At 41.6% G+C, this 27,252-nt stretch overlaps 1 protein-coding gene across 2 annotated transcripts in view; it reads right to left on the bottom strand.

The window, feature by feature from the left end:
- The window catches only part of stab1 (stabilin 1), a 335,483-nt gene extending 314,188 nt beyond the window's left edge, over positions 1-21,295 (bottom strand). For both annotated transcript variants that reach the window (XM_084317601.1, XM_084317602.1), the window contains exons 1-7: positions 20,805-21,295; positions 11,658-11,797; positions 9,858-9,973; positions 6,919-7,004; positions 4,866-4,935; positions 2,383-2,478; positions 551-664 (exon numbers count right to left, since the gene is read on the bottom strand). In XM_084317601.1, coding sequence (XP_084173727.1) covers positions 551-664; positions 2,383-2,478; positions 4,866-4,935; positions 6,919-7,004; positions 9,858-9,973; positions 11,658-11,797; positions 20,805-20,855 — 673 coding nt within the window. In that variant the 5' untranslated portion in view covers positions 20,856-21,295. The remainder of the gene's footprint in view (positions 1-550; positions 665-2,382; positions 2,479-4,865; positions 4,936-6,918; positions 7,005-9,857; positions 9,974-11,657; positions 11,798-20,804) is intronic.
- Positions 21,296-27,252: the final 5,957 nt, after the last annotated feature.

Genomic DNA, 27,252 nt, shown 5'->3' with positions numbered 1-27,252 from the left:
ATAATAATAATAATAATAAAATGTGTATGAACTTTTAATGTATATACCAATATAATTAAATACATGTTTCACTTTGTATGTTTTACTGTGACTGTATAACAATATAATTAAAATGTATGTTTACTGTGACTGTATATAACAATATAATTAAAATGTATGTTTTACTGTGACTGTATATAACAATATAATTAAAATTTATGTTTTACTGTGACTTAATTAAAATTTATGTTTTACTGTGACTGTATAACATATCATTAAAATGTACAGTATGTTTTACTGTGACTGTATGTAACATAAAATGTACAGTATGTTTTACTGTGACTGTATATAACATATCATTAAATTGTATGTTTACTGTATATAACATATCGTTAAAATGTATGTTTTACTGTGACTGTATATACCAATATAATTCAAATGTATGTTTTACTGTGACTGTATATAACCATATAATTAAAATGTACGTTTTACTGTGACTGTATATAACCATATAATTCAAATGTATGTTTTACTGTGACTATATAACACTATAACTGAAATGTATATTTACTTGCGCAGGTGTTTCTGGGACTTCTCCTGTGTCCAGGCAGACACTCACAGACGGCGTTGTCAACACTGCCCTTACAGTAGGAGTAGGTGCTGCAGTTTCTGCACACAGCGCTGACTGGAGGAAAAACAGAAGCATTAGAAGAACTAGACATTAGATATCAGACAGACATGTACTACATTAGATAGACAGACAGACAGAGACACAGACAGAGACACAGACACAGACAGTCAGACACAGACAGTCAGACACAGACAGACAGACAGACATCATGTACTACATTAGATAGACAGACAGACAGACAGACAGACAGACAGACAGACAGACAGACAGACAGACAGACAGACAGACAGACAGACAGACAGACAGACAGACAGACAGACAGACAGACAGACAGACAGACAGACAGACAGACAGACAGACAGACAGACAGACAGACAGACAGACACAGACAGACAGACAGACAGACAGACAGACAGACAGACAGACAGACAGACAGACAGACAGACAGACAGACAGACAGACAGACAGACAGACAGACAGACAGACAGACAGACAGACAGACAGACAGACAGACAGATAGATAGATAGACAGACAGATGACACAGACAGACAAATGGACAGACAGTCAGACTACAGTATAAAGAACATGAAGAACATGGTTTGTGACCCTGGGTGGATGATGTACTGGTAGAAATGATACACTGGTAAAAATATGTTGTATATATGAAGTATGTATACTGTATATATATATATATATTGTTACTGTCAAAAATGCTAAATATTAGTGGTGGGGTGAAATCGATACAGCAATACATCACAATATATTGCATGCTGATATTATATTGATACAATGACGCCAACTATCAATATTATTGAGTATATTATCTTTTGGCTTGACAATCCCATTTTACTACAATAAAAACAATTGGAATGAGGTGAACAGATTGAAAACAGTATCTTATTAGATAAAACAGATGATGTTTAACAACGTTTTCTGTTGGGGACATGTTTTGCAATATAGGGACTCTAGTATGGTGATAATATGTGGGGCCTCTGGTGATTCCCACCCCTATTAAATATATATATATATATATATATATTAGTGCTGTCAATCGATTAAAATATTTTATCACGATTAATCGCATGATTGTCCATAGTTAACTCGCGATTAATCGCAAATTAATTGCATTTCTTTTTTTCTTTTTTTTTATCTACCTTAAACGGATCTTTTTCAAGTTCCAAGTTTTAATACTCTTATCAACATGAGAGTCAACAAATGCTTGCTTTATGCAGCCATTTAACACAAAAGGATGACCCTCATGCATTGCAAATTTGCATAAAATTCAAAACAGAGTGATGCACAAAATAACTTACTGTAAAAGAAAATAATAATTTAAAACAATGAATAAAGTGTGCATGAAATAATAGGGGAAAGAAAACGTTAGGAACTTTTCACCCACACAAGGGCTGAGTAATCACACCCCCCCCCCCCTCTCTCTCACACACACACTCTCCCAGCTCTCTTTCTCTCTTGCCCCTTCCTCATCCCTCTCACCCCCTCTCTCTCTCTCTATATCTCACACACACACACTTCAGAAACAAACATAATATCAATGAGAGCATCAATAATACACCTGAGTGAAGTCTAGAAAAGAAAGAAAAAGAAAGTAAAAAAAAAAAAAACGTTCTTAATCGTGAGTTTAAAAAATAGTGGCGTTAATAGAATCAGGTGATAACGCGCTAATACCGTGTTAACTTTGACAGCCTTAATATATATATGGTATGACATTTAGGCCACATCACCCACCCCTTCCTGGAAGGTCCCACCCTACCTTGATCACAGCTGGGTCCCGTGTACGGAGGCTGGCAGTAGCATTCCCCGTCTCCCTCTGGTCCACTGTTACACATCCCGTTCACACAGCCACATTCTGAAATAATAACACATACATTACTGATGACCATATCCCATTCACACAGTCACATTCTGATCAGTTAATTCCCCAAAAACAAATGTGGCTGGGGGAACTGATTCACTCAGCATGAATGGACTATAGGTCAATAAAAACAATACACACAACAAAAAAAACATTAAAAAAAATATATATATATAATATATATATTTTTTTTAATCTCGATTAATTTAGATTATAATCAATTCTAACACATTCAAATCGATGCAGTTGAATCGTCACATTAGAATCGATGCATTTCGATTAATCAATGCATCGTTACACCCCTAATGGCTACCATACACTGGCACCAGGCACACATCATACTACACAATGGCTGAACGGCTCAGGAGACGGATTGATATCAGTCAATTAAGGGGAAGGGATGATTACGTGGCCTTGATGTCAGAGACCTGATGGGGAATTTGACCAGGAACGTCGGGGAACCCCCTACTCTTTACGATAGGCATCCTGGGTTCTTTAACGACCGAATTCAGTCAGGACCTCGGTTTAGCGTCTCATCCGAAGGACGGCACTCGCAGGTATACGGTGTCCCTATCACTGTAACAGGGGCATTGTTACTGACAAGTCCAGAGGACAGAGTGCCCCCTGCTAGACAACAACACCACTTTCCGACAGCAGCCTTGACCGGGGCTTGAACCGGTGATCTTCCGATCATGAAGGAGCTCTACTCATGTAGCCATGCTGCCGGATATATTACTAATGACCATATTCACACAGTCACATTCTGAAATAATAACACATACATTACTGATGACCATATCCCATTCACACAGTCTGAAATAATAACCCATATATATTACTAATGACCATATCCCATTCACACAGTGAATATATATATATCATATATGTATACATACAATACACTATAGGGCTGTCATTCAATATTGGAAATAATATATGAATTTGAATATGAAACTGCCAGTCGAATGTAAATAAATATAAATATAAATAAAGAAATAAATAATATTGGTTATTTTTTAAGATTTTGTAAAATCGTGCCCCTAGTAGCCTACACGCCCATAAATATTACAAAGCAGAGAGTTATAGTTTCCTATTGGTACTACCCATAATAGTAAATGGCACACACAATTAACTTGTTAATTGTAACCATTTTACACCTGCTTTGATGTGGTAATAATATGTAAATGTTATGTTAATATATTTGAATTTCATTATAATTTGCCTCAATTCAGCCAATTTATATTTGAATGATATTCTTAGGAATAATTGACAGCCGTGGGCGGCTACGTGGCGCAGTGGGCAAGGCGCTCGCAACGAATGCTGGAGACTAGGCTCGAACAGGATGCCTCCTGTTCGAGCCCCGCTCTCCACATTGCTTTCAGTTTAGCTGGTCGTCCACAGTAATACACATTGGCCGTATTACGGGGAGGCAAACTGAAGGGTGGGGATCGGGCGTTGTGGACAGCGACTCCTACAGGTCGGTTGGTGCGCCTGCGCAGTAGAATCAAGAAGCGACAGGGGCGGGGCCCCTCCAAAGCCCAGACCCCCGACGCTGAAAGATCGAGCCGCGCAGGTGAAAAGATGCGACTGCTGTTACCTCGAGTATCGGAGGGGACTCGTGCTATGTATGACTTAGTCCACATTGCAGCCGGCTTGTGGGAGGCAAGAAACAGCGTTCAAAGACAGGGGAGGGTTGAATTGGACGATATGAAAATTGGGATGGGAGAAAAATAGAAAATGGGAGAAAAAGTGGATAAAAAAAAAAGGAATAATTGACAGCCCTGACCTTCCCGTCAAAATGTGGGTGAACTTTGGAGCCTTATTTAGCACCTTTCTAGAGCCTCTAAATCCTGAGAAAGATGGAAATGTCGGCGGAAATTGTACATCAATAGCAATATTTTTCAAATGGCTGATATCGGCCCAATAATGTGACTGCGACCAGCGATTGTGGCCACATGTCTCCATTGCAATTTTCCAGATTTTTCCAGATTGTGAAAGTTCAGAATGTAAGCTTTCAAATTATCATACGTTTTGCGGACATAAGCGCTGTGAGTGGTCACATATAGCAATCAACCACTAATCTGCTTACTACGGTTTGTACAGCAACTGTAATGCATTACAGCGACCAGGTATTTGCAATCAGATTACAATTATCCTGTAAACGAGCAATCAATTACTCCCCAATCCAGGACATTACTGTGACGTGTTTATCAGAGGTATAGTCTTAAGAGAGGTCGTCTGTATCAGATTTAAAGCCCAGGTGATGAAGAGGGACATATTACATTACATTACGGCCCAGGTGACTTGATGATGAAGACTATAAAAGGGACATATTGGATCACATTACAGACCAGGTGACCTGGTGACATATCACATGTTACCTTTGCTGCAGTCTGCCCCATAAGCGTTTGGGTTCTTACAGGTCTGGCAGGCAAAACCTGTGAAGCCCTCCTGGAAAGAAGAAGACAAGGACTTTAGACAATAACTAATGAATTAACTAACTAACTAACTAACTAACTAACTAACTAACTAACTAACTAACTAACTAACTAACTAACTAACTAACTAACTAACTAACTAACTAACTAACTAACTAACTAACTAACTAACTAACTAACTAACTAACTAACTAACTAACTAACTAACTAACTAACTAACTAACTAACTAAATAATCAATGAACCAACCAACTAACGAACTAATTAACAAATTACCAAATTAACAAATTAACAAATGTACTAACTAACTAATAAACCAACCAACTAATTAACTAATTAACTGCCTCTACACCTGTACGTCACACAGCCTGAAACACACTCCTACACAGAGCTGCCTCTACGCCTGTACGTACAGCTTGAAACACACTCCTACACAGAGCTGCCTCTACACCTGTACGTACAGCTTGAAACACACTCCTACACAGAGCTGCCTCTACCTGTACGTCACACAGCTTGAAACACACTCCTACGCAGAGCTGCCTACGCAGACCTGCCTCTATACCTGTACGTCACACAGCTTAGTTGAAACACACTCCTACACAGACCTGCCTCTACGCCTGTACGTCACACAGCCTGAAACACACAGCCTGAAACACACTCCTACACAGAGCTGCCTCTATACCTGTACGTCACACAGCTTAGTTGAAACACACTCCTACACAGAGCTGCCTCTACGCCTGTACGTCACACAGCCTGAAACACACTCCTACACAGAGCTGCCTCTACGCCTGTACGTCACACAGCCTGAAACACACTGCTACACAGAGCTGCCTCTATACCTGTACGTCACACAGCCTGAAACACACTGCTACACAGAGCTGCCTCTATACCTGTACGTCACACAGCCTGAAACACACTGCTACACAGAGCTGCCTCTATACCTGTACGTCACACAGCCTGAAACACACTCATACACAGAGCTGCCTACACAGAGCTGCCTCTACGCCTGTACGTCACACAGCCTGAAACACACTCCTACACAGAGCTGCCTCTACGCCTGTACGTCACACAGCCTGAAACACACTGCTACACAATAGATCATTTTGATCTCTTTTGGGGCAGCCCGGCATTCTTCAAGATAGATGGCCTACACCTCAACTACAGAGGCTCTCAGATGCTCACCAACAACATTGTGAAATGTGTTCTACCATGACTACCTAGTACCTACCATTAAAGGGGAACTATCTTATAAATGGCCTTTTTGAGTGTTTAGCATTGTTTCCTAGCTATGTGAACTTATATTAATATGATCTATGTCTCAAAATTCTCATATTGGCACATTCTTCCAATTCTCCTCTCACAATATTCACCCTCACTGAACTGAGTCATCTGAAAATGTGATGATTTGTGATGTCAGAAAGACACAGCTGCATGATAATGTTGAGATAGAAGATGAGCTGCACACAGTGGCTGAACCTGGACCTGGAGCCCACACAGCCTCTTTCTCCACACGGCTCAAAACGGCTCGAGATCTTGAGGTAGAAAAATGCTGTTTTTGAGGACTTGATTCGAAATACAAAACAATGAATAAAAAAAATATATATATTACAGAGGTGTTCCATAGACTCACAGGAATTGTGTAAAAGTGCCCAAATAGTGAAAGAAATAGTAAAATAGTTCCCCTTTAACACAATAGTGGAAATAACTTCTCTGTATTTTTGTCTTGTTGTGTGACTACTTTTGATTTAGTTTAATGTATCTTAACTGTTTATTCGGCATCATTGTAAATGAGGTCTTCCAGTGTGAAAGAAAGATTTGATGATGCGGCTGAGCTCTCGAGACACAGAACATGTTGTCCCATGATCACATGTCCTCTTCACAACAGAACCATATAGGATTCAAGTTATAAAGTTCTAGAACATGTTCAGCAGAGATGTATGTTCCATTTAAACCTTAGAACACTGACCAAGGTTCCATTAAAACTGCAGAACACTCACGTCACAGATGCAGGTTCCATTGCCCAGATCACCATCCATACAGGTTCCATGGTAGTTACAAGTCCTTCCTGACCACCTGGGACACTCTACAGACAGACAGACAGACAGACAGACAGACAGACAGACAGACAGACAGACAGACAGACAGACAGACAGACAGACAGACAGACAGACAGACAGACAGACAGACAGACAGACAGACAGACAGACAGACAGACAGACAGACAGACAGACAGACAGACAGACAGACAGACAGACAGACAGACAGACAGACAGACAGACAGACAGACAGACAGACAGACAGACAGACAGACAGACAGACAGACAGATAGATTGTGAATCAGTCAAAAAATCAAGGTGCAGCCCCCAGTAAACAGACTCCCCATTATCATTTTTGGATGTTGGACCGTTTCAATAACTTTGAGGCAAGTGTTTGACAAATAAGTGGCCCAGGTTTTATGTATAGGTAATATAAAATGCTGTTGAGTAAGTAAAATTTAATTACATGACTTACTGTCACCTGGGAGATCTAAAGTTAATTTCAGTCTATGTTCATTTGTGTGGCTGTGATATGAAGCCAGCAAAGCATAGCAGTACATAATATACAGTTGTGATATGAAGTGAGCAAAGCGTAGCGTACATATACAGTTGTGATATGAAGTGAGCAAAGCGTACCGTACATATACAGCTGTGATATGAAGTTAGCAAAGCGTACCGTACATATACAGCTGTGATATGAAGTTAGCAAAGCGTAGCGTACATATACAGATGTGATATGAAGTTAACAAAGCGTAGCGTACATATACAGCTGTGATATGAAGTGAGCAAAGCTTAGCGTACATATACAGCTGTGATATGAAGTGAGCAAAGCGTAGCGTACATATACAGCTGTGATATGAAGTTAGCAAAGTGTAGCGTACATATACAGCTGTGATATGAAGTGAGCAAAGCGTAGCGTACATATACAACTGTGATATGAAGTGAGCAAAGCGTACATATACAGCTGTGATATGAAGTTAGCAAAGCGCTGTGATATGAAGTGAGCAAAGCGTAGCGTACATATACAGCTGTGATATGAAGTGAGCAAAGCGTAGCGTACATATACAGCTGTGATATGAAATTAGCAAAGCGTAGCATACATATATATACAGCTGTGATATGAAGTTAGCAAAGTGTAGCGTATACAGCTGTGATATGAAGTTAGCAAAGTGTAGCATACATATACAGCTGTGATATGAAGTTAGCAAAGCGTAGCGTACATATACAGATGTGATATGAAGTGAGCAAAGTGTAGCGTATACAGCTGTGATATGAAGTTAGAAAAGTGTAGCATACATATACAGCTGTGATATGAAGTTAGCAAAGTGTAGCGTATATACAGCTGTGATATGAAGTTAGCAAAGCGTAGCGTACATATACAGATGTGATATGAAGTTAGCAAAGCGTAGCGTACATATACAGATGTGATATGAAGTTAGCAAAGCGTAGCGTACATATACAGCTGTGATATGAAGTGAGCAAAGCGTAGCGTACATATACAGATGTGATATGAAGTTAGCAAAGCGTAGCGTACATATACAGCTGTGATATAAAGTGAGCAAAGCGTAGCGTACATATACAGCTGTGATATAAAGTGAGCAAAGCGTAGCGTACATATACAGATGTGATATGAAGTTAGCAAAGCGTAGCGTACATATACAGCTGTGATATGAAGTTAGCAAAGCGTAGCGTATATACAGATGTGATATGAAGTTAGCAAAGCGTAGCTTACATATCCAGCTGTGATATGAAGTTAGCAAAGCCTAGCGTACATATACAGCTGTGATATGAAGTGAGCAAAGCATAGCGTACATACAGTATACAGCTGTGATATGAAGTTAGCAAAGCGTAGCGTACATATACAGCTGTGATATGAAGTGAGCAAAGCCTAGCGTACATATACAGCTGTGATATGAAGTTAGCAAAGCATAGCGTACATACAGTATACAGCTGTGATATGAAGTTAGCAAAGCGTAGCGTACATATACAGCTGTGATATGAAGTGAGCAAAGCGTAGCTTACATATACAGCTGTGATATGAAGTTAGCAAAGCGTAGCGTACATATACAGCTGTGATATGAAGTTAGCAAAGCGTATAGCGTACATATACAGCTGTGATATGAAGTTAGCAAAGCGTAGCTTACATATACAGCTGTGATATGAAGTTAGCAAAGCGTAGCGTACATATACAGATGTGATATGAAGTTAGCAAAGCGTAGCTTACATATACAGCTATGATATGAAGTTAGCAAAGCCTAGCGTACATATACAGATGTGATATGAAGTTAGCAAAGCCTAGCGTACATATACAGCTGTGATATGAAGTTAGCAAAGCCTAGCGTACATATACAGATGTGATATGAAGTTAGCAAAGCCTAGCGTACATATACAGATGTGATATGAAGTTAGCAAAGCGTAGCGTACATATACAGCTGTGATATGAAGTGAGCAAAGCGTAGCGTACATATACAGCTGTGATATGAAGTGAGCAAAGCGTAGCGTACATATACAGCTGTGATATGAAGTTAGCAAAGCGTATAGCGTACATATACAGCTGTGATATGAAGTTAGCAAAGCGTAGCGTACATATACAGCTGGGATATGAAGTTAGCAAAGCGTAGCGTACATACACAGCCGTGAAGTGAAATCTGTCTCGACTGGATCTAGACACAATCTGGATATATTTGTATACAAAATACAGGTCTGAATAGGAGGTCCAGTACTCAGGAGAGCATTGCAGTGTGTGTGTGTGTGTGTGTGTGTGTGTGTGTGTGTGTGTGTGTGTGTGTGTGTGTGTGTGTGTGTGTGTGTGCATGCGTGCGTGCGTGCGTGCGTGCGTGCGTGCGTGCGTGCGTGCGTGTGTGTGTGTGTGTGTGTGTGTGTGTATACTGAATACTGACGTAGACAGAGAGGTCCCCAGTTCTCAGGACAGCATCGTGGTTGGAGGAAGTTCTTCTGGCAAGTGTGACTACATCCAGCCAGCCCCACCATCTGCCCCCCGATGTTCACCACATAGCTATAGACACAATCAAATAGAATATATATACATTTATATAGACACCATAGACTATAATATACATATACATATATATAAATATATATATATACATACATACACACAATATAATATATATGTATCATCTGAGACAGCCTAGTTTAGACCTACCTACAGTTGGCAGTGCCTATCTTAATTAAGACCTACCAACAGTTGGCAGTGCCCATGTTAACATCTACCTACAGTTGGCAGTGCCCAATGCCCATATTAATACCTACCTACAGTTGGCAGTGCCCATGTTAAGACCTACCTACAGTTGGCAGTGCCTGTGTTAATTAAGACCTACCTACAGTTGGCAGTGCCCATGTTAAGACCTACCTACAGTTGGCAGTGCCCATGTGAAGACCTACCTACAGTTGGCAGTGCCCATGTTTAGACCTACCTACAGTTGGCAGTGTCCATGTTAAGACCTACCTACAGTTGGCAGTGCCTGTGTTAATTAAGACCTACCTAAAGTTGGCAGTATACCATGTTTAGACCTACCTACAGTTGGCAGTGCCCATGTTAAGACCTACCTACAGTTGGCAGTGCCCATGTTAACACCTACCTACAGTTGGCAGTGCCCATGTTAACACCTACCTACAGTTGGCAGTGCCCATGTTAACACCTACCTACAGTTGGCAGTGCCCATGTTAAGACCTACCTACAGTTGGCAGTGCCCATGTTAAGACCTACCTACAGTTGGCAGTGCCCATGTTAAGACCTACCTACAGTTGGCAGTGCCCATGTTAAGACCTACCTACAGTTGGCAGTGCCCATGTTAAGACCTACCTACAGTTGGCAGTGCCCATGTTAAGACCTACCTACAGTTGGCAGTGCCCGTGTTAATTAAGACCTACCAACAGTTGGCAGTGCCTGTGTTAATTAAGACCTACCTACAGTTGGCAGTATACCATGTTTAGACCTACCTACAGTTGGCAGTGCCCATGTTAAGACCTACCTACAGTTGGCAGTGCCCATATTAAGACCTACCTACAGTTGGCAGTGCCCATGTTAAGACCTACCTACAGTTGGCAGTATCCATGTTAAGACTTACCTACAGTTGGCAGTGCCCATGTTAAGACCTACCTACAGTTGGCAGTGCCCATGTTAAGACCTACCTACAGTTGGCAGTGCCCATGTTAAGACCTACCTACAGTTGGCAGTGCCCATGTTAAGACCTACCTACAGTTGGCAGTGCCCATATTAAGACCTACCTACAGTTGGCAGTGCCCATGTTAAGACCTACCTACAGTTGGCAGTGCCCATGTTAAGACCTACCTACAGTTGGCAGTGCCCATGTTAAGACCTACCTACAGTTGGCAGTGCCCATGTTAAGACCTACCTACAGTTGGCAGTGCCCATGTTAAGACCTACCTAAAGTTGGCAGTATACCATGTTTAGACCTACCTACAGTTGGCAGTGCCCAAGTTAAGACCTACCTACAGTTGGCAGTGCCCATGTTAAGACCTACCTACAGTTGGCAGTGCCCATGTTAAGACCTACCTACAGTTGGCAGTGCCCATGTTAAGACCTACCTACAGTTGGCAGTGCCCATGTTAAGACCTACCTACAGTTGGCAGTGCCCATGTTAAGACCTACCTACAGTTGGCAGTGCCCATGTTAAGACCTACCTACAGTTGGCAGTGCCCATGTTAAGACCTACCTACAGTTGGCAGTGCCCATGCCAGTGGTGGTCTTGGAGAAGCCTTGGGGACAGAGGGCTGCAGTGGAGGCAGCACAGGAGGTACAAGTGGTCTGATGGGACGTCGTCTGCAGCTCGTCACAGCGGCTGGGAGGTTCATCCTGTCAACATTCACAATCACACCGACTGTCATTTATAAACTAGACATGTGCTGTAGATCCTTGAAGCAGCTACGATCCTCAATGACACAGTTTGACCACACCCCTAATCTGGTCTAACAGTTAGGCCTACCTGACCACACCCCTAATCTGGTCTAACAGTTAGGCCTACCTGACCACACCCCTAATCTGGTCTAACAGTTAGGCCTACCTGACCACACCCCTAATCTGGTCTAACAGTTAGGCCTACCTGACCACACCCCTAATCTGGGCTAACAGTTAGGCCTACCTGACCACACCCCTACTCTGGTCTAACAGTTGGGCCTACCTGACCACACCCCTACTCTGGTCTAACAGTTAGGCCTACCTGACCACACCCCTACTCTGGACTAACAGTTAGGCCTACCTGACCACACCCCTACTCTGGTCTAACAGTTGGGCCTACCTGACCACACCCCTACTCTGGTCTAACAGTTAGGCCTACCTGACCACACCCCTAATCTGGTCTAACAGTTGGGCCTACCTGACCACACCCCTACTCTGGTCTAACAGTTAGGCCTACCTGACCACACCCCTACTCTGGTCTAACAGTTGGGCCTACCTGACCACACCCCTAATCTGGTCTAACAGTTAGGCCTACCTGACCACACCCCTAATCTGGTCTAACAGTTGGGCCTACCTGACCACACCCCTAATCTGGTCTAACAGTTAGGCCTACTTGACCACACCCCTAATCTGGACTAACAGTTAGGCCTACCTGACCACACCCCTAATCTGGTCTAACAGTTAGGCCTACCTGACCACACCCCTAATCTGGTCTAACAGTTAGGCCTACCTGACCACACCCCTAATCTGGTCTAACAGTTAGGCCTACCTGACCACACCCCTACTCTGGGCTAACAGTTAGGCCTACCTGACCACACCCCTAATCTGGACTAACAGTTAGGCCTACCTGACCACACCCCTACTCTGGTCTAACAGTTAGGCCTACCTGACCACACCCCTACTCTGGACTAACAGTTAGGCCTACCTGACCACACCACTACTCTGGTCTAACAGTTAGGCCTACCTGACCACACCCCTACTCTGGTCTAACAGTTAGGCCTACCTGACCACACCCCTACTCTGGGCTAACAGTTAGGCCTACCTGACCACACCCCTAATCTGGTCTAACAGTTGGGCCTACCTGACCACACCCCCAATCTGGTCTAACAGTTAGGCCTACCTGACCACACCCCCAATCTGGTCTAACAGTTAGGCCTACCTGACCACACCCCTACTCTGGGCTAACAGTTAGGTCTACCTGACCACACCCCTAATCTGGACTAACAGTTAGGCCTACCTGACCACACCCCTACTCTGGGCTAACAGTTAGGCCTACCTGACCACACCCATACTCTGGGCTAACAGTTAGGCCTACCTGACCACACCCCTAATCTGGACTAACAGTTAGGCCTACCTGACCATACCCCTAATCTGGTCTAACAGTTAGGCCTACCTGACCACACCCCTAATCTGGACTAACAGTTAGGCCTACCTGACCACACCCCTACTCTGGGCTAACAGTTAGGCCTACCTGACCACACCCCTAATCTGGACTAACAGTTAGGCCTACCTGACCACACCCCTAATCTGGGCTAACAGTTAGGCCTACCTGACCACACCCCTAATCTGGTCTAACAGTTAGGCCTACCTGACAAAATCCCTAATATTGTCTAACAGTTGGGCCTACCTGACCACACCCCTAATCTGGTCTAACAGTTGGGCCTACCTGACCACACCCCTAATCTGGTCTAACAGTTGGGCCTACCTGACCACACCCCTAATCTGGTCTAACAGTTAGGCCTACCTGACCACACCCCTAATCTGGTCTAACAGTTAGGCCTACCTGACCACACCCCTAATCTGGTCTAACAGTTAGGCCTATCTGACCACACCCCTAATCTGGTCTAACAGTTGGGCCTACCTGACCACACCCCTAATCTGGTCTAACAGTTAGGCCTACCTGACCACACCCCCAATCTGGTCTAACAGTTAGGCCTACCTGACCACACCCCTAATCTGGTCTAACAGTTAGGCCTACCTGACCACACCCCTAATCTGGTCTAACAGTTAGGTCTACCTGACCACACCCCTAATCTGGTCTAACAGTTGGGCCTACCTGACCACACCCCTAATCTGGTCTAACAGTTAGGTCTACCTGACCACACCCCTAATCTGGTCTAACAGTTAGGCCTACCTGACCACACTCCTAATCTGGGCTAACAGTTAGGTCTACCTGACCACACCCCTAATCTGGTCTAACAGTTAGGCCTACCTGACCACACCCCTACTCTGGTCTAACAGTTAGGCCTACCTGACCACACCCCTAATCTGGTCTAACATTACTGAGAACTGCAACCCCCCCCCCCCATCATTCATTTCATATCATACGTACCTTCATATATACATGATCAAACATACATACATTTAACACTGTGAAGTGGTTTTTTGTTTTTGTTTTACACTAATGTAATTTTAGCTATATTAATTGTTACAGTAGGTTCATTATGCATTGTGTGTACTGACTTTTAATAATTTAGTTTTTTTGCAATGGTGATTGTTTTTGTGTTTTTTTGTGTGTGGACCCCAGGAAGACTAGCTGGTTGCTATCGCACCAGCTAATGGGGATCCCTAATCAAATCAAATCAAATCTTATCATACATGCATACATTCACTCATCATATACACCTTCATATTATCATACATACATACATTCATCTTATCATACATACATTCACTCATTATCATATATACATTCATATGTATAATCAAACATGAATACATATTCATTAATCTTATCATACATGCATTCATACATGAAGTTGAAGTTGCCTTTGAGAACCAATGGTTCTCGAGCCGTAACGGCACATGGGGCAGGAGCCTATCTCCTGTTTCCGTAGCGTGAGGCAGCTTGATGTACAAGTACACCCCTTGGACATGACGCTAGTATGTCGCAAGGACTTCCCCCCAAACCAACCCTTGATGCTGAGTGTCAAGCAGGGAGGCTATGGGTACCATTTTTAAATAGTCTTTGGTATGACTTGGCCTTGGCATACATATTACCATACATTCATATATACATATATTTATTTATTGGGTTATGTTCTTATATTTATTTATTGGGTTGTTGTGGGGGTATTGGTGTTGCGGGTTGTTTGGTATAATGTGTGTAGGAAACGGCAAATTAATTGATGCGTGTAGCACCTGTTTAGTCTTGTTAATTAATTATGTGTGGCACCTGTGGAGGGGGAGGACGGAGGAGTCCAGGTGTTCATGAGGGCTGCGTGCCAAAGGAAGTTGGTTCTTGCCCTGCATCAGTTACGCTTAGGGTGACCAGGTGTCCCCCTTTTGGTTGTACTGTCCCACCATTTGAGACCGCGTCCCACATATTGAGAGGATGTCCCTCTTTTCGAAGCAAAAAAATTATAATCGAACACAAGACATTCCTGTCAAGTGATAAAGTTTGAATATTTAAAACAGATGTTAGTTGGTAACAAGCCGGCTGCCAGTGCCAAGATGAATGTGGAGAGATATAATTCTGTATTTAATTTGTATTTATTTTTATTTAACCTTTATCTATTCGGTGAAGACGAGTTATTCTAATAAAAAAAATTACATTATCTATCTGTCCCACTTTGTCCCACCAAAATCTTACTGTTGTCCTGCTTTTGGACTTTTTGCATCTGGTCACCCTAGTTACGCTGAAGGTGACTGAGGGAAGCGCTGTGAGTGTTTTGTTAGTGATTGATTGATTGATTGAATAGTTTATTGGTTTAGAATGGAAAATCACACATATACATTGGATCACAATATGAAAACAGGTATACATTTTCTCCATTTACCAATAGGATTTCATAAAACACAATAAAGCCATAGGCTTGTTTCCATTTTGGTCCTTCATCATTGGTGTCAGTGGATTTATGTACTGGTGTGTGGACGTGGGTGTTTGTAGTCTCTGTATGTCAGGATGTGTGGTATAAAAACAAAAAAATACATACAATAATATTCCATTTTATAGACAATAAAAGAATAAAAAAAGGAACAACACATATTAAAACCCTTTGTTCACTACTCCACTACTCCCAGCTTCTGCTACTTATGATCCACCTGACTTTATAGCTAATTTAAAAGTGGAGAAGGGGCTTATGGTCTTCAAATCCATTGGTAGGCTATTCCATTGTACTGCTGCTGAATATAGGAATGCGTTTTGGCCTATTTTCCTATTGCATCTCACTGGGACGATGTCTGTAGGGCTCCCCCTGGTGGCGTGTCCGTGTCCATCCCTTACCATGTTAAAATATCCACTGAGGTACTGAGGGACAGTATTCCCGAGTATCCTATGTGTTATGTTGAGTTTTATTTGAGAGACCCTCTCCTCAACCCTGAGCCATTTGAGGCTGTTAAAATGTGTCTGTGTAAGGTGAGTCCTGGGATGGAGTTTTAAAATCATTCTAACTAATTTGTTCTGAGCTGTCTGTAGCCTACCTTTCAGTGCTACTGTGATGCCAGTGTACCAGGAGGAGCATGCATAGTCATAATGACATTGGATCAGTGCCCCTGCCAGGACTTCCATTGCTGACCTGTTAATATAGGTGGACACTCTACCGAGAAATGTTATTCTCTGATTGATCTTTGTGACCACCTTTTGTGCCATGCTCACCCCTGATAAGGTGTTGTCCAAAATACATCCTAAGTATGTGACTTCCTCCTTTGCTGTTAACTCGATATCTCCTACTACTACCTTGAACCCAGGAGACCTCTTAAGTCGTATGGCCGAGCCAAAAAGGATAGCTTCGGTTTTACCCAGGTGTAGGGATAACCTGTTTTCGACCAGCCAATGACTGATCTTGACAAGCTCTAGACTGAGTGACCTCTCTACTTCTCTTTTGTCCTGATGGGAGACCATGAGTGCAGCATCGTCCGCAAATAAAAACAGTTTACAATCACATGCAGTTTTCATGTCATTGATATATAAAAGAAATAAAAGTGGTCCTAAAATACTTCCTTGCGGCACCCCGCACATCTGTTGGAGTGAGGAGGATATGGTCCCATTCATTTCCACTACTTGTTTCCTGCCTCTCAGATAAGACTCCATCCACCTTAAGGATATACTGTTAAAACCCATAGCCTTCAGTTTATATAAAAGTATGTCGTGGTTAACAGTGTCGAAGGCTTTTTGTAAGTCTATTAAAACCATCCCACAGAATTGACCTTTGTCCACCTCTGTTCTAATTTGGTCTGTCAGATATAATAAACAGTGTTTGTCTCTGTGTCGGGGCTTCACCAGATAAAAGGTTACAGCAGTGGAGGTTTCTCTATGACAACACGTGAAACACAAATTCACTCATAATTCATAATTATTATTAATTTACATATATATATATATATATATATATATTTTTTTTTAGAAAAGTTTTCCTCTGTAAAAAAAAGCCAGTGCATTTTTTTTCTTCAAAAATGGCCAAAATTGACAGCTCTGAGCAGGCCTGCACTGCAGTAATGACTGCAGTAATATTCGTGCAGAATATCTGCACAGGTTGACCCATTTTAAATAAATAATAAATAATAGCCAATCAAAATTAACTTCATCTAAGCACGGACTGTGCAGTTAAACTCTTGCCATTGAATGATTGACAGCCTTGACAATCCAATAATACACGGAGGATGAATGATTGGCAGCCTTTGAAATCCAATCAGAGTCTGCCTGGTAAAATACATGCAGAACTGCAGCTGGACTGGCGTCAGTGTTCTAGTCAAAGTTGTGTTCCATCATCTCATGTGTGCATTTTGCCTGAAGAAGAACATTAATTTGCCTAATATAATCATTCATATTTTAAGATCTTTATTCACTTGTTCACTTATTGTTGTGCACTGGATGATATATATATTTTTTTTTTTATCTCAGTTGCCATCTTGGACTGTGAAGGCAAGCTAACTTGTAGCTAGTAGTTTACAGTACAGCTGTAACAACACACAGTAGGCTAAATTTAACTTTGCGCCAACATTAGGACCGAAGTATAAACCAGCAACTGAGCAACATGAAGAAGTGGACTTATGCACCTGGATCAGAAAAAAGTAAGTTGTAGTGTTTGTACAACGAAAGCCTGATTAGCCTGGATGCTAACGTTAGCTAACTGTTTAGAGAACAATGTTGTTAACTTGGCTATGTCACACATAAACACAATGTAATGTATCACGTTGGCTGCTGGCTGCTAATGCAGCCTGCAGATAATATTTGCATGTGCACTGTGTTAGTGTAAATGAATGAATGTTGCCGCTAGCTTGTGGCTAGGCTAGCGTTCTTTGCTAATGGCTAACGTTAGCTAGCCGAATTGTTTAGAGACTTAAGGGATTGAAACGTTGTTAACTTGGCTATGTCACATATAAACACAATGTAATGTATCACGTTGGCTGCTGGCTGCTAATGCAGCCTGCAGATAATATTTGCATGTGCACTGTGTTAGTGGTGCTGCCTAAATGAATGAATGTTTGCTGCTAGCTTGTGGCTAGGCTAGCGTACGTTGCCGATGCATGGCTGATCTAGTACCTCTGTGGAGGAGGAAGTAAACATTGCCAGGCATTCTGGTGATTGTAGTTCTCCCTCTTTTCACCCACAGTTAAAGGAGACATGACATGCTGGTTTGATGAAATGTATAGTGTAAATGAAATGAATAGTGTATGTATATTCAATAGTAGTATTGATAGTATATTAGCCACTGTATACTGTACATGGTCTGCTTGGTTTGATCGGGCCGCCAAGCCATGGTCTGCTTGGTTTGATCGGGCCGCCGAGCCATGGTCTGCTTGGTTTGATCGGGCCGCCGAGCCATGGTCTGCTTGGTTTGATTTAGGGGAGTGGTCTGCCCTGCGGGGGGGCCCCGACATATTGCGCAACGCCACTGCATACCATTGACTCAGAAAGGTCTGTTTTATTGAAATCGTCACAGCAGTATAGTTTGTTTATACTTCAGAAGGATGATATTTAAACATGGTCCCCAAAATGAATGGAAGCAAATGAGGAGCCTGACACCTGGGAGAAATGGGGGTGTTGCAGCGTTGGGGATGTTTAAAAAATATAATTTAATATATAATATAATAATTTGTGCTTCACCTAAAAATTTGGTCAGCAGCCTCCACTGGGTTACAGTGTAGAGGGAAACGCCTCACAGTAAGTGTTGGAATGTCATCGTGATGTTATTGTGGAACACACCTGACATTCGAGGTAGTATAGTATTTTTGTTATTTTGATTATGTCACTGTTTGTGTCACCTCTGCACCGTGGATGGCCGGCAATAAAGCAACACCAACATATTTTATTCCGACTACGCCATCATTTGTGTGAGTTTGGAGGGGAGAGAAAAAGGACCCCCTCACAGCCATAATAAGGTAATTTATAGGCCTGATATTCTATAATCATATTTCAAATTACATGTGTCCGGATGGCAGAATTCAGTACTGTATCTACAAAACCTTCTGTTTAATCATCTTCCCTTTATTCATTTGCTTAGATTTTTCAGGTCTGGTCAATTTTAGCATGGTGTTATTCACAGTCAAAGATAAAAAATATATATATATAATTTAATTGATATTCTCCTTTGGTTCATTACAATTTACTCAAGCCTAGTAACATACACAATATTTCTGACACTGGGAATACATTCCCTGAGATCCATAGATGTCCCTAGAATCAGATACCAAGAACATGCAAATGAACCATTTAAAAGTCTGTAAATGTGTATTCTACGTCTTATAGAATGAATGTAAAAAAAGATATATATTATAATAAAAAAAATTAATGGAGGGAGGAGCCACACATTGGCGGGCAAAGAGCAAATGATAGGTACTCAATCATTGTTATTGGTTAATCAACAGTTTGTTAACATATAGTTGACTCATTCGTTTCTAGGTACTTAATCATTATCAACATACAGGTATAGTCCATCATTAGTTCCGAGGTATTTAATCAGTATTAACATATCATTTATCATTAGGTCCTAGGTACTGAATCATTATTAATATATAGTTCCTCATTCGGTCCTTGGTAGTTAATCAATATTAACATATTTCCTTGTTAGTGCCTAGGTAGTTAATCAATATTAACATAGTTCCTCATTAGGCCCTAGGTAGTTAATCAATATTAACATAGTTCCTCTTTGTGCCTAGGTCGTTAGTCAATATTAACATAGTTCCTCATTAGTGCCTAGGTACTGAATCATTATTAACATTATAGTTCCTCATTAGGTCCTAGGTAGTTAATCAATATTAACATAGTTCCTCGTTAGTGCCTAGGTAGTTAATCAATATGTTAATCAATATTAACATAGTTCCTCGTTAGTGTCTAGGTAGTTAATCAATATTAACATAGTTCCTCATTAGTGCCTAGGTAGTTAATCAATATTAACATAGTTCCTCGTTACTGCCTAGGTAGTTAATCAATATTAACATATTTCCTTGTTAGTGCCTAGGTAGGTAGTCATTATTGATTTGATTTTTTATTTACATTTTTATTTTTGTCTATACAGGTGTATGCCCAGCCCATATGGGCTTACAAGACACATAAACAATAAGTATATAATAGTATACTTGACAAATTACTTGACAAATTATGACATATAGACCAAGATGGCAAAAAAATAATAATAATACAATAAAACGTAATATAACACAAGCTGTAAGCAATGTATGTAAACAAAGAAACAAGAGGAATTCATATACAATTATATAGGATATAGTGTGTTTTGTCTCAAGTGCCATGCTTTCTCCAAAAATCCTGCAAAACTGAAGGTGTCCTCCACAAACAACATACAACTCTCAGACTGCCAAAACAAATCCGTATTATTATTATTATTATTATTATTATTATTATTATTATTACATTATCACTCTGCCCACCACAGTAAAGTGTTACCAAATAAATGCATGGTTATCTGTTAGATGAAGATGATTGACAGTTCATAATCAGATGTACCTGTTGCAGCGTCACTCCCACGCAGAGCAGCAGCAGCAGCAGCAGCAGCATGGCAGTGGATCCAAGGCCGGGTAGTGTTGTTGTTGTTGTCTTTTGTATTTGTTGACGTTGTTGTTGGGTCTACAGCCGAAGGTCTACCTTCAACATCCAGTCTATCGCCGGCACTCACTCACATCCAGTCTACGGCTTAAAGGAAACGTTCTCTCACATTTAAAGGGGGTTTAGACGTCACGTCTACTGTAAGGTGTAACAACCAGAAAATTATTAAAAGAAACTAGAGTCCATGTGTTATCTCAGCCGTAGTGTAATATATAGCCTAACTCTTATTCTGTCTCTAAAGAGGAAAGAACTACAGGTAGCTGCTTCTGAATGAAGAGGGAAGCGTGTTGTGAGTCTTTCTCCAGTGTCCAGTATTCTGCTTTCATGTCTTGTCTGCAGCCTGTCTGTCTGTCTGCAGTCTGTCTGTCCAACACTCCTCACGTCTAGGAGGGAAAAACCACAAACTACCCAAAAAAATAAAACAGGAAGCCAGTAGAAAGCGCCAGTCCAGTGCACCGCGTTATGTCTGGTGTCCAACCACTTCTTCTTCTGGTGCCCAGCCTTCTCCTCGTCTTATTCTTCCTCTAGGAGTCTAGGAAGGAACTAATAACTTCCAAAAAAAGAAAAGAGGAACCTCCCATAGAAAGACCTTATCTCTTCTCCTGAGATTAACGGACAACTCCAACTCCCTAAATACCTTCACTCTGTCAAACTTGCCCTCTCTCTACTTCACTATCTCTCTCTCTCTCTCTCTCTCTCTCTCTCTCTCTCTCTCTCTCTCTCTCTCTCTCTCTCTCTCTCTCTCTCTCTCTCTGGCACCTCCTCTCTCTCTCGTGCCCTGAGCCTGTGGCATGCAACCCAGGGGCCTGAAACCTTCAAGTTCAACGTGTGTGTGTGTGTGTGTGTGTGTGTGTGTGTGTGTGTGTGTGTGTGTGTGTGTGTGTGTGTGTGTGTGTGTGTGTGTGTGTGTGTGTGTGTGTGTGTGTGTGTGTGTGTGTGTGTGTGTGTGTGTGTGTGTGTGTGTGTGTGTGTGTGTGTGTGTGTGTGTGTGTGTGTGTGTGCGTGCGTGCGTGCGTGCGTGCGTGCGTGCGTGTGTGGGGGGGGGGGGGGGGTATAAGCAGGTTGGTGAAACAACTATCAGAGATGGACTACAGAGAGAATGAGGAAGAGAGAGAGAGAGAGAGAGAGAGAGAGAGAGAGAGAGAGAGAGAGAGAGAGAGAGAGAGAGAGAGAGAGAGAGAGGGGGAAAAGCAAAAGCAAACAGAGGCAAAATGAAAAGAAAAGAGGGGGAGGAGAGAGAGGGAGAGCAGTGAAAGAGGGAGCGAGATAGTGTGAGAAAGACTTCTATCTTTTCCTAACAGGAAGCTTGGTTGGACCGACTTCCTGTCCTGGATGTCCCAGGCGGGTGGTGTGATTAGACGGATATCCTCAGTCAGCTGACCACGCCGCCACCACTAAAACTCCACTCATTCATTCTCTGTCTCTCTCTCTCTTTCTCTCTCTGTCTTTCTGTCTCTCTCTTTCAATCGCTCTTCATCTCTATTTCACACGCACACACACACACACACACACACGTTTAAAATACTTTATTTGAATCCACAGATTAAACACACACAGGATTCCAAATGCTTAGTTTAGAGTGCATGTTATAGGTACAGAGAATAGTATATATATAACTAAGGATTAACTAACTATATTACATATACGGCCAGACTGCCACCCTTTACAGTAGAGATCCACCATCAGCCAGGCTGCTGTCCTCAAGCCACCAACTACATGAACATGGCTAATATCAGGACCATTAATCTACAGCAGGGCTATTCAACTAAATTGTTCAGGGGGCCACATTGTCAGAAACCCAAGGGGCCAGGGGCCGGACTGCCACGGCGTCTCCCCGTGCTATGAATATATGTACACTTGACACAACACGCAACCACATTTTCACAACTTTTATTTAAAGGGGAACTATTTTACTATTTCTTTCACTATTTGGGCACTTTTACACAATTCCTGTGGGTTTATGGAACACCTCTGTAATTATTATTTTTTTAATTCATTGTTTTGTATTTCTAATCAAGTCCTCAAAAACAGCATTTTTCTACCTCAAGATCTTAAGCCGTTTTGAGCCTGGGCTCCAACCACAGTGGGAACTGTGTGGAAACTCAGCTGATTATCATGCAGCGGTGTCTCTCTGACATCACAATTCAGCACATTTTCAGATTACTCAGTTCAGTGAGGGTGAATATTGTGAGAGGAGAATTGGAAGAATGCTCCAATATGAGAATTAGAGACATAGATCATATTAATATAAGTCCACATAGCTAGGAAACAATGCTAAACACTGAAAAAGGCCATTTATAAGATAGTTCCCCTTTAACTACATTACAAAAGTAGTATACTTTTCAAAAAAAGTGCTTCATTTATGTGCCACATCTGCAACATCTCCTGCAAAAAGTGCTTCATTTATGACTGTGCAACAACTGCAACATCTCCTCTTCAACATTTCAATATAAAAATAAAATAAAAAACAAACAAGTGCATGATGTGCATCTGAACATTCTAACATCAACACTTGAACAAAAAAACACATTTGTAGTGCAGCTGAGCTTATGAAAAAGTGCTTCATGTCTGTGCAACAACAGCAAATCACAGCATCTTATTAGCACTTATTGTCGACTCTTAACTCTCAAACATCAGGGGGGTGGGGGGCAGACAGGCCTAGCCTACATACACACATCTAATGAGAGCGATTGCACTTCTTTGACTGGGCAATGGCAGAGAAAGAGGGTTCATAGGAAGTGAGGGCTACCCGCAAACAGTGATGCAAATGCTCATTTGTCAAGGAGGCATGGTTGCTTGTTTTAATGGCATTCATGTGAGAGAAACTGGATTCACAGGTGTATGTTGAGCCAAACATTGTTAGCACAGATATTGCCAGCGTTTTTATTTTGGGGAATGTCTTGACATGAATACACTTTATCCAAAATGTTGTGGTGGATTCATTCTCAAGTGCCTGCTTCAGAGCAGATGATGCTTGCATGTCAATTATTTCAAGTTGCAGGAGACCTTCATCAATGTGAAGTGATGCAAGGAACTCTTGTCCTTTTGTGGAAATAGCAGCTACATTGGCAAATGGGTTGCTCACAAAATGCATCAATTCTCTGGACATGTCAAATTCATCAAATCGACTTGCAAAGTTTTCCCTCAATTTATCAATGAAATCTGTCATTAATTGAGTGACTTTTGGCTCAATTGTGCGTGTTAACGTTGACATGAAAAGAAAAAAGCAAAAAAAAAATATATATATATATATTAAAAAAAATATTTATTTTTTATTTTTTTTTATTATCATGTAATCTTTGGCGGGCCGGTCAGAATCATCCCGCGGGCCGGATCTGGCCCGCGGGCCGGATCTGGCCCGCGGGCCGCCAGTTGAATAGCCCTGACCTACAGCCATAGACCTCTGATATCAGGACCATTAACCTACAGCCATAGACCTCTGATATCAGGACCATTAACCTACAGCCATAGACCTCTGATATCAGGACCATTAATCTACAGCCATAGACCTCTGATATCAGGACCATTAATCTACAGCCATAGACCTCTGTTATCAGGACCATTAACCTACAGCCATAGACCTCTGTTATCAGGACCATTAACCTACAGCCATAGACCTCTGTTATCAGGACCATTAACCTACAGCCATAGACCTCTGATATCAGGACCATTAACCTACAGCCATAGACCTCTGATATCAGGACCATTGACCTACAGCCATAGTCAAGACCTCAGACATGTACATTGCTGAATTTCCTTCGGGATAAATAAAGTATTTATATTCTATTCTATTCTATTCTATTCTATTCTATTCTATTCTATTCTATTCTATTCTATTCTATTCTATTCTATTCTACACAGGCCAATTGGGCAACCTATTTCAAGGAAAATAATCTGATCTTCATTGACACAAGTGAATGTTAATGAGAGTTTGCACTGAATTAGTTTTCAATCATTTGAAATGTTTAATCGATGAACTTCTCTGTTTCTGTGTCGTCTTTGTGTTTAGTATGTGTGCCATACCTCTCAACGTCATTGTGATTGACAGCTTGCTCTCAACGATCCTTTGAGATTAAATAAAGATTGAATTGAATTGAATACATGATGCATTCAAGTCCTCCCTGTCCCTTTAACCTTTAACCTCAGAGACACTGAGTCTTCCCTGTCCCTTTAACCTCAGAGACACTGAGTGTGACATTCAAGTCCTCCCTGTCCCTTTAACCTTTAACCTCAGAGACACTGAGTCTTCCCTGTCCCTTTAACCTCAGAGACACTGAGTGTGACATTCAAGTCCTCCCTGTCCCTTTAACCTCAGAGACACTGTGTGTGACATTAAAATGCTCTGTCATCATGTTAGCCGTCAGGAAGACGGGGGGTGATGTTAGAGGAGACAATAGCAGGAAACAGAGTGAGGGGAGAGAGACAGATCACTGGATGACACAGAGAGAGAGAGAGAGAGAGAGAGAGAGAGAGAGAGAGAGAGAGAGAGAGAGAGAGAGAGAGAGAGAGAGAGAGAGAGAGAGAGCTATGCCACACAAGCACTTGTAAGACTACTTTTACGTGAAGTCCCTCCTCAAAACCCTCTCACCCACTAATCAGCATGTGAGGTAACATGTATAGTAGTATGGATACAGGCTGATCTCCCAGCTAAGGTCTTAACCCTTTCACTACCGCACTACCAAAGGGTTAACCCTTTCACTGCGACAATACAGAAGGTTAACCCTTTTCACTGCCACACGACAAAGGGTTAACCCTTTACTATCACACTACAGACGGTAACCGTCTGTAGTGTGATAGTAAAGGGTTAACGTTATGTAGTGTGGTAGTGAAGGTTAAACGTCAAGTACAATGGCATTCATTCAGTCAGCAAAAGCTTATTGTGGAATATCAATATGCATATTCATAATACATGAAGCTTTCAAATGTAAACAAATTCATGGGACCAGTGTGATTGGTTGCTATGGGAGACACAGTTGCTGTGGGTGTTTTTGAACCACTAAACTTAACTAAATTGTAGCAAACTCATTTAACTCATCATCCCTTCCCCTTAATTGGCTGATATCAATCCCTGTCTCCTGAGCCGTTCAGCCATTGTGTAGTGTGATGTGTGCCTGGTGCCAGTGTATGGCAGACATTGAGCCTGCGTAGCCCAAGGTTGGGTGCTACCAGTGGTGGTGAAGGAGGCTATTTCCACCCTACATTGTAAAGTGCTTTGAGTGTCTATATAAAATGTAATGAATTATTATTATTATTATTATTATTATTATTATTATTATTATTATTATTATTATTATTATTATTATTATTATTATTATTATTATTATTATTATTATTATTATTATTACTACTATTAACTGCTTGTTTGTGGACTAGCTAGCTGATATCCTTATAACTACTGACAACTAGCAGACTGACTGATGGGCCAATCAGAGTAACCAAGTAGAATGTCACAGGTTGACCTAAATCAACCTGCGATGTATATATAGGATGCAGTAGGATTCCAGACAGAGTACACAGACACAATGGATACAAAAGGAATAACTTTATTTGCAAAAAATATGAATACATTACACAACCAGAATATAGGTAATGTCCCTTTAGAGTTGGTAGGGGGAGGGGCGTGGCTAAGCTGGCAATGGAGTAACACGCGGTTTGTCTGAGCTCTCGTCGAGTCTCTGCTTTATTTTAATTTAATAAGCTTTTTACTTCACAAAACTTGGTGAATTTTACTCAGGATACATTGACTAAGCCAGTGGACAATGTTCTTACGGACAGATGGCGCCGAATCTGCGTAAATTCAAATATGCCGGACCGGCCTCCAATAGGCCCGACAGAGCCTCGATATCTAGTCCCATTGCCAGGCCGCCGTTAACCACCTCGTCAAGAATGCCCGGGGCGGACACCACAGCCTTGAAGTCGGAGATTCTCCTCTCGCTAAAAGCGGACATCCCAGCGATAATAAAATCAGAACTGAAAGGTGCACGTTCCGAAGATTTCAACTTTATTAGAAACGAGCTACAAGAGGTGAAGGCGGAAATACGAAATGGTACCACGGCACTCCACGCGGAGATTGACAAAATGAAAGTCTCAATCAGGGAAATGGAAGACGGACTCTCGACGTGGTCAGACGAGGTGGTAACGTTACAAACCACAGTCAAAGACTTAAAAACAGAGGTGGCCGGTCTCAAAGGAAAATGCGAGGACATGGAAGGAAGAATGAGGAGGTGTAACGTAAGGATATTGGGTTCAAACTCTACAGCGACGGTCTCAAAACTACTGTGGTAATATTGAGTTGAATTTCATAAATAACCTTGTATACTGGTTAGCAGAAGTGGTTGCAGGGCTAAAT

Source organism: Notolepis coatsorum (assembly GCF_963971535.1).
Source record: "Notolepis coatsorum genome assembly, chromosome: 6".
In the NCBI taxonomy this organism is placed as follows: domain Eukaryota; kingdom Metazoa; phylum Chordata; class Actinopteri; order Aulopiformes; family Paralepididae; genus Notolepis; species Notolepis coatsorum.
The sequence above is the reverse complement of the archived record's forward strand: the minus strand, read 5'-3'. Positions and strand labels throughout refer to the sequence as shown.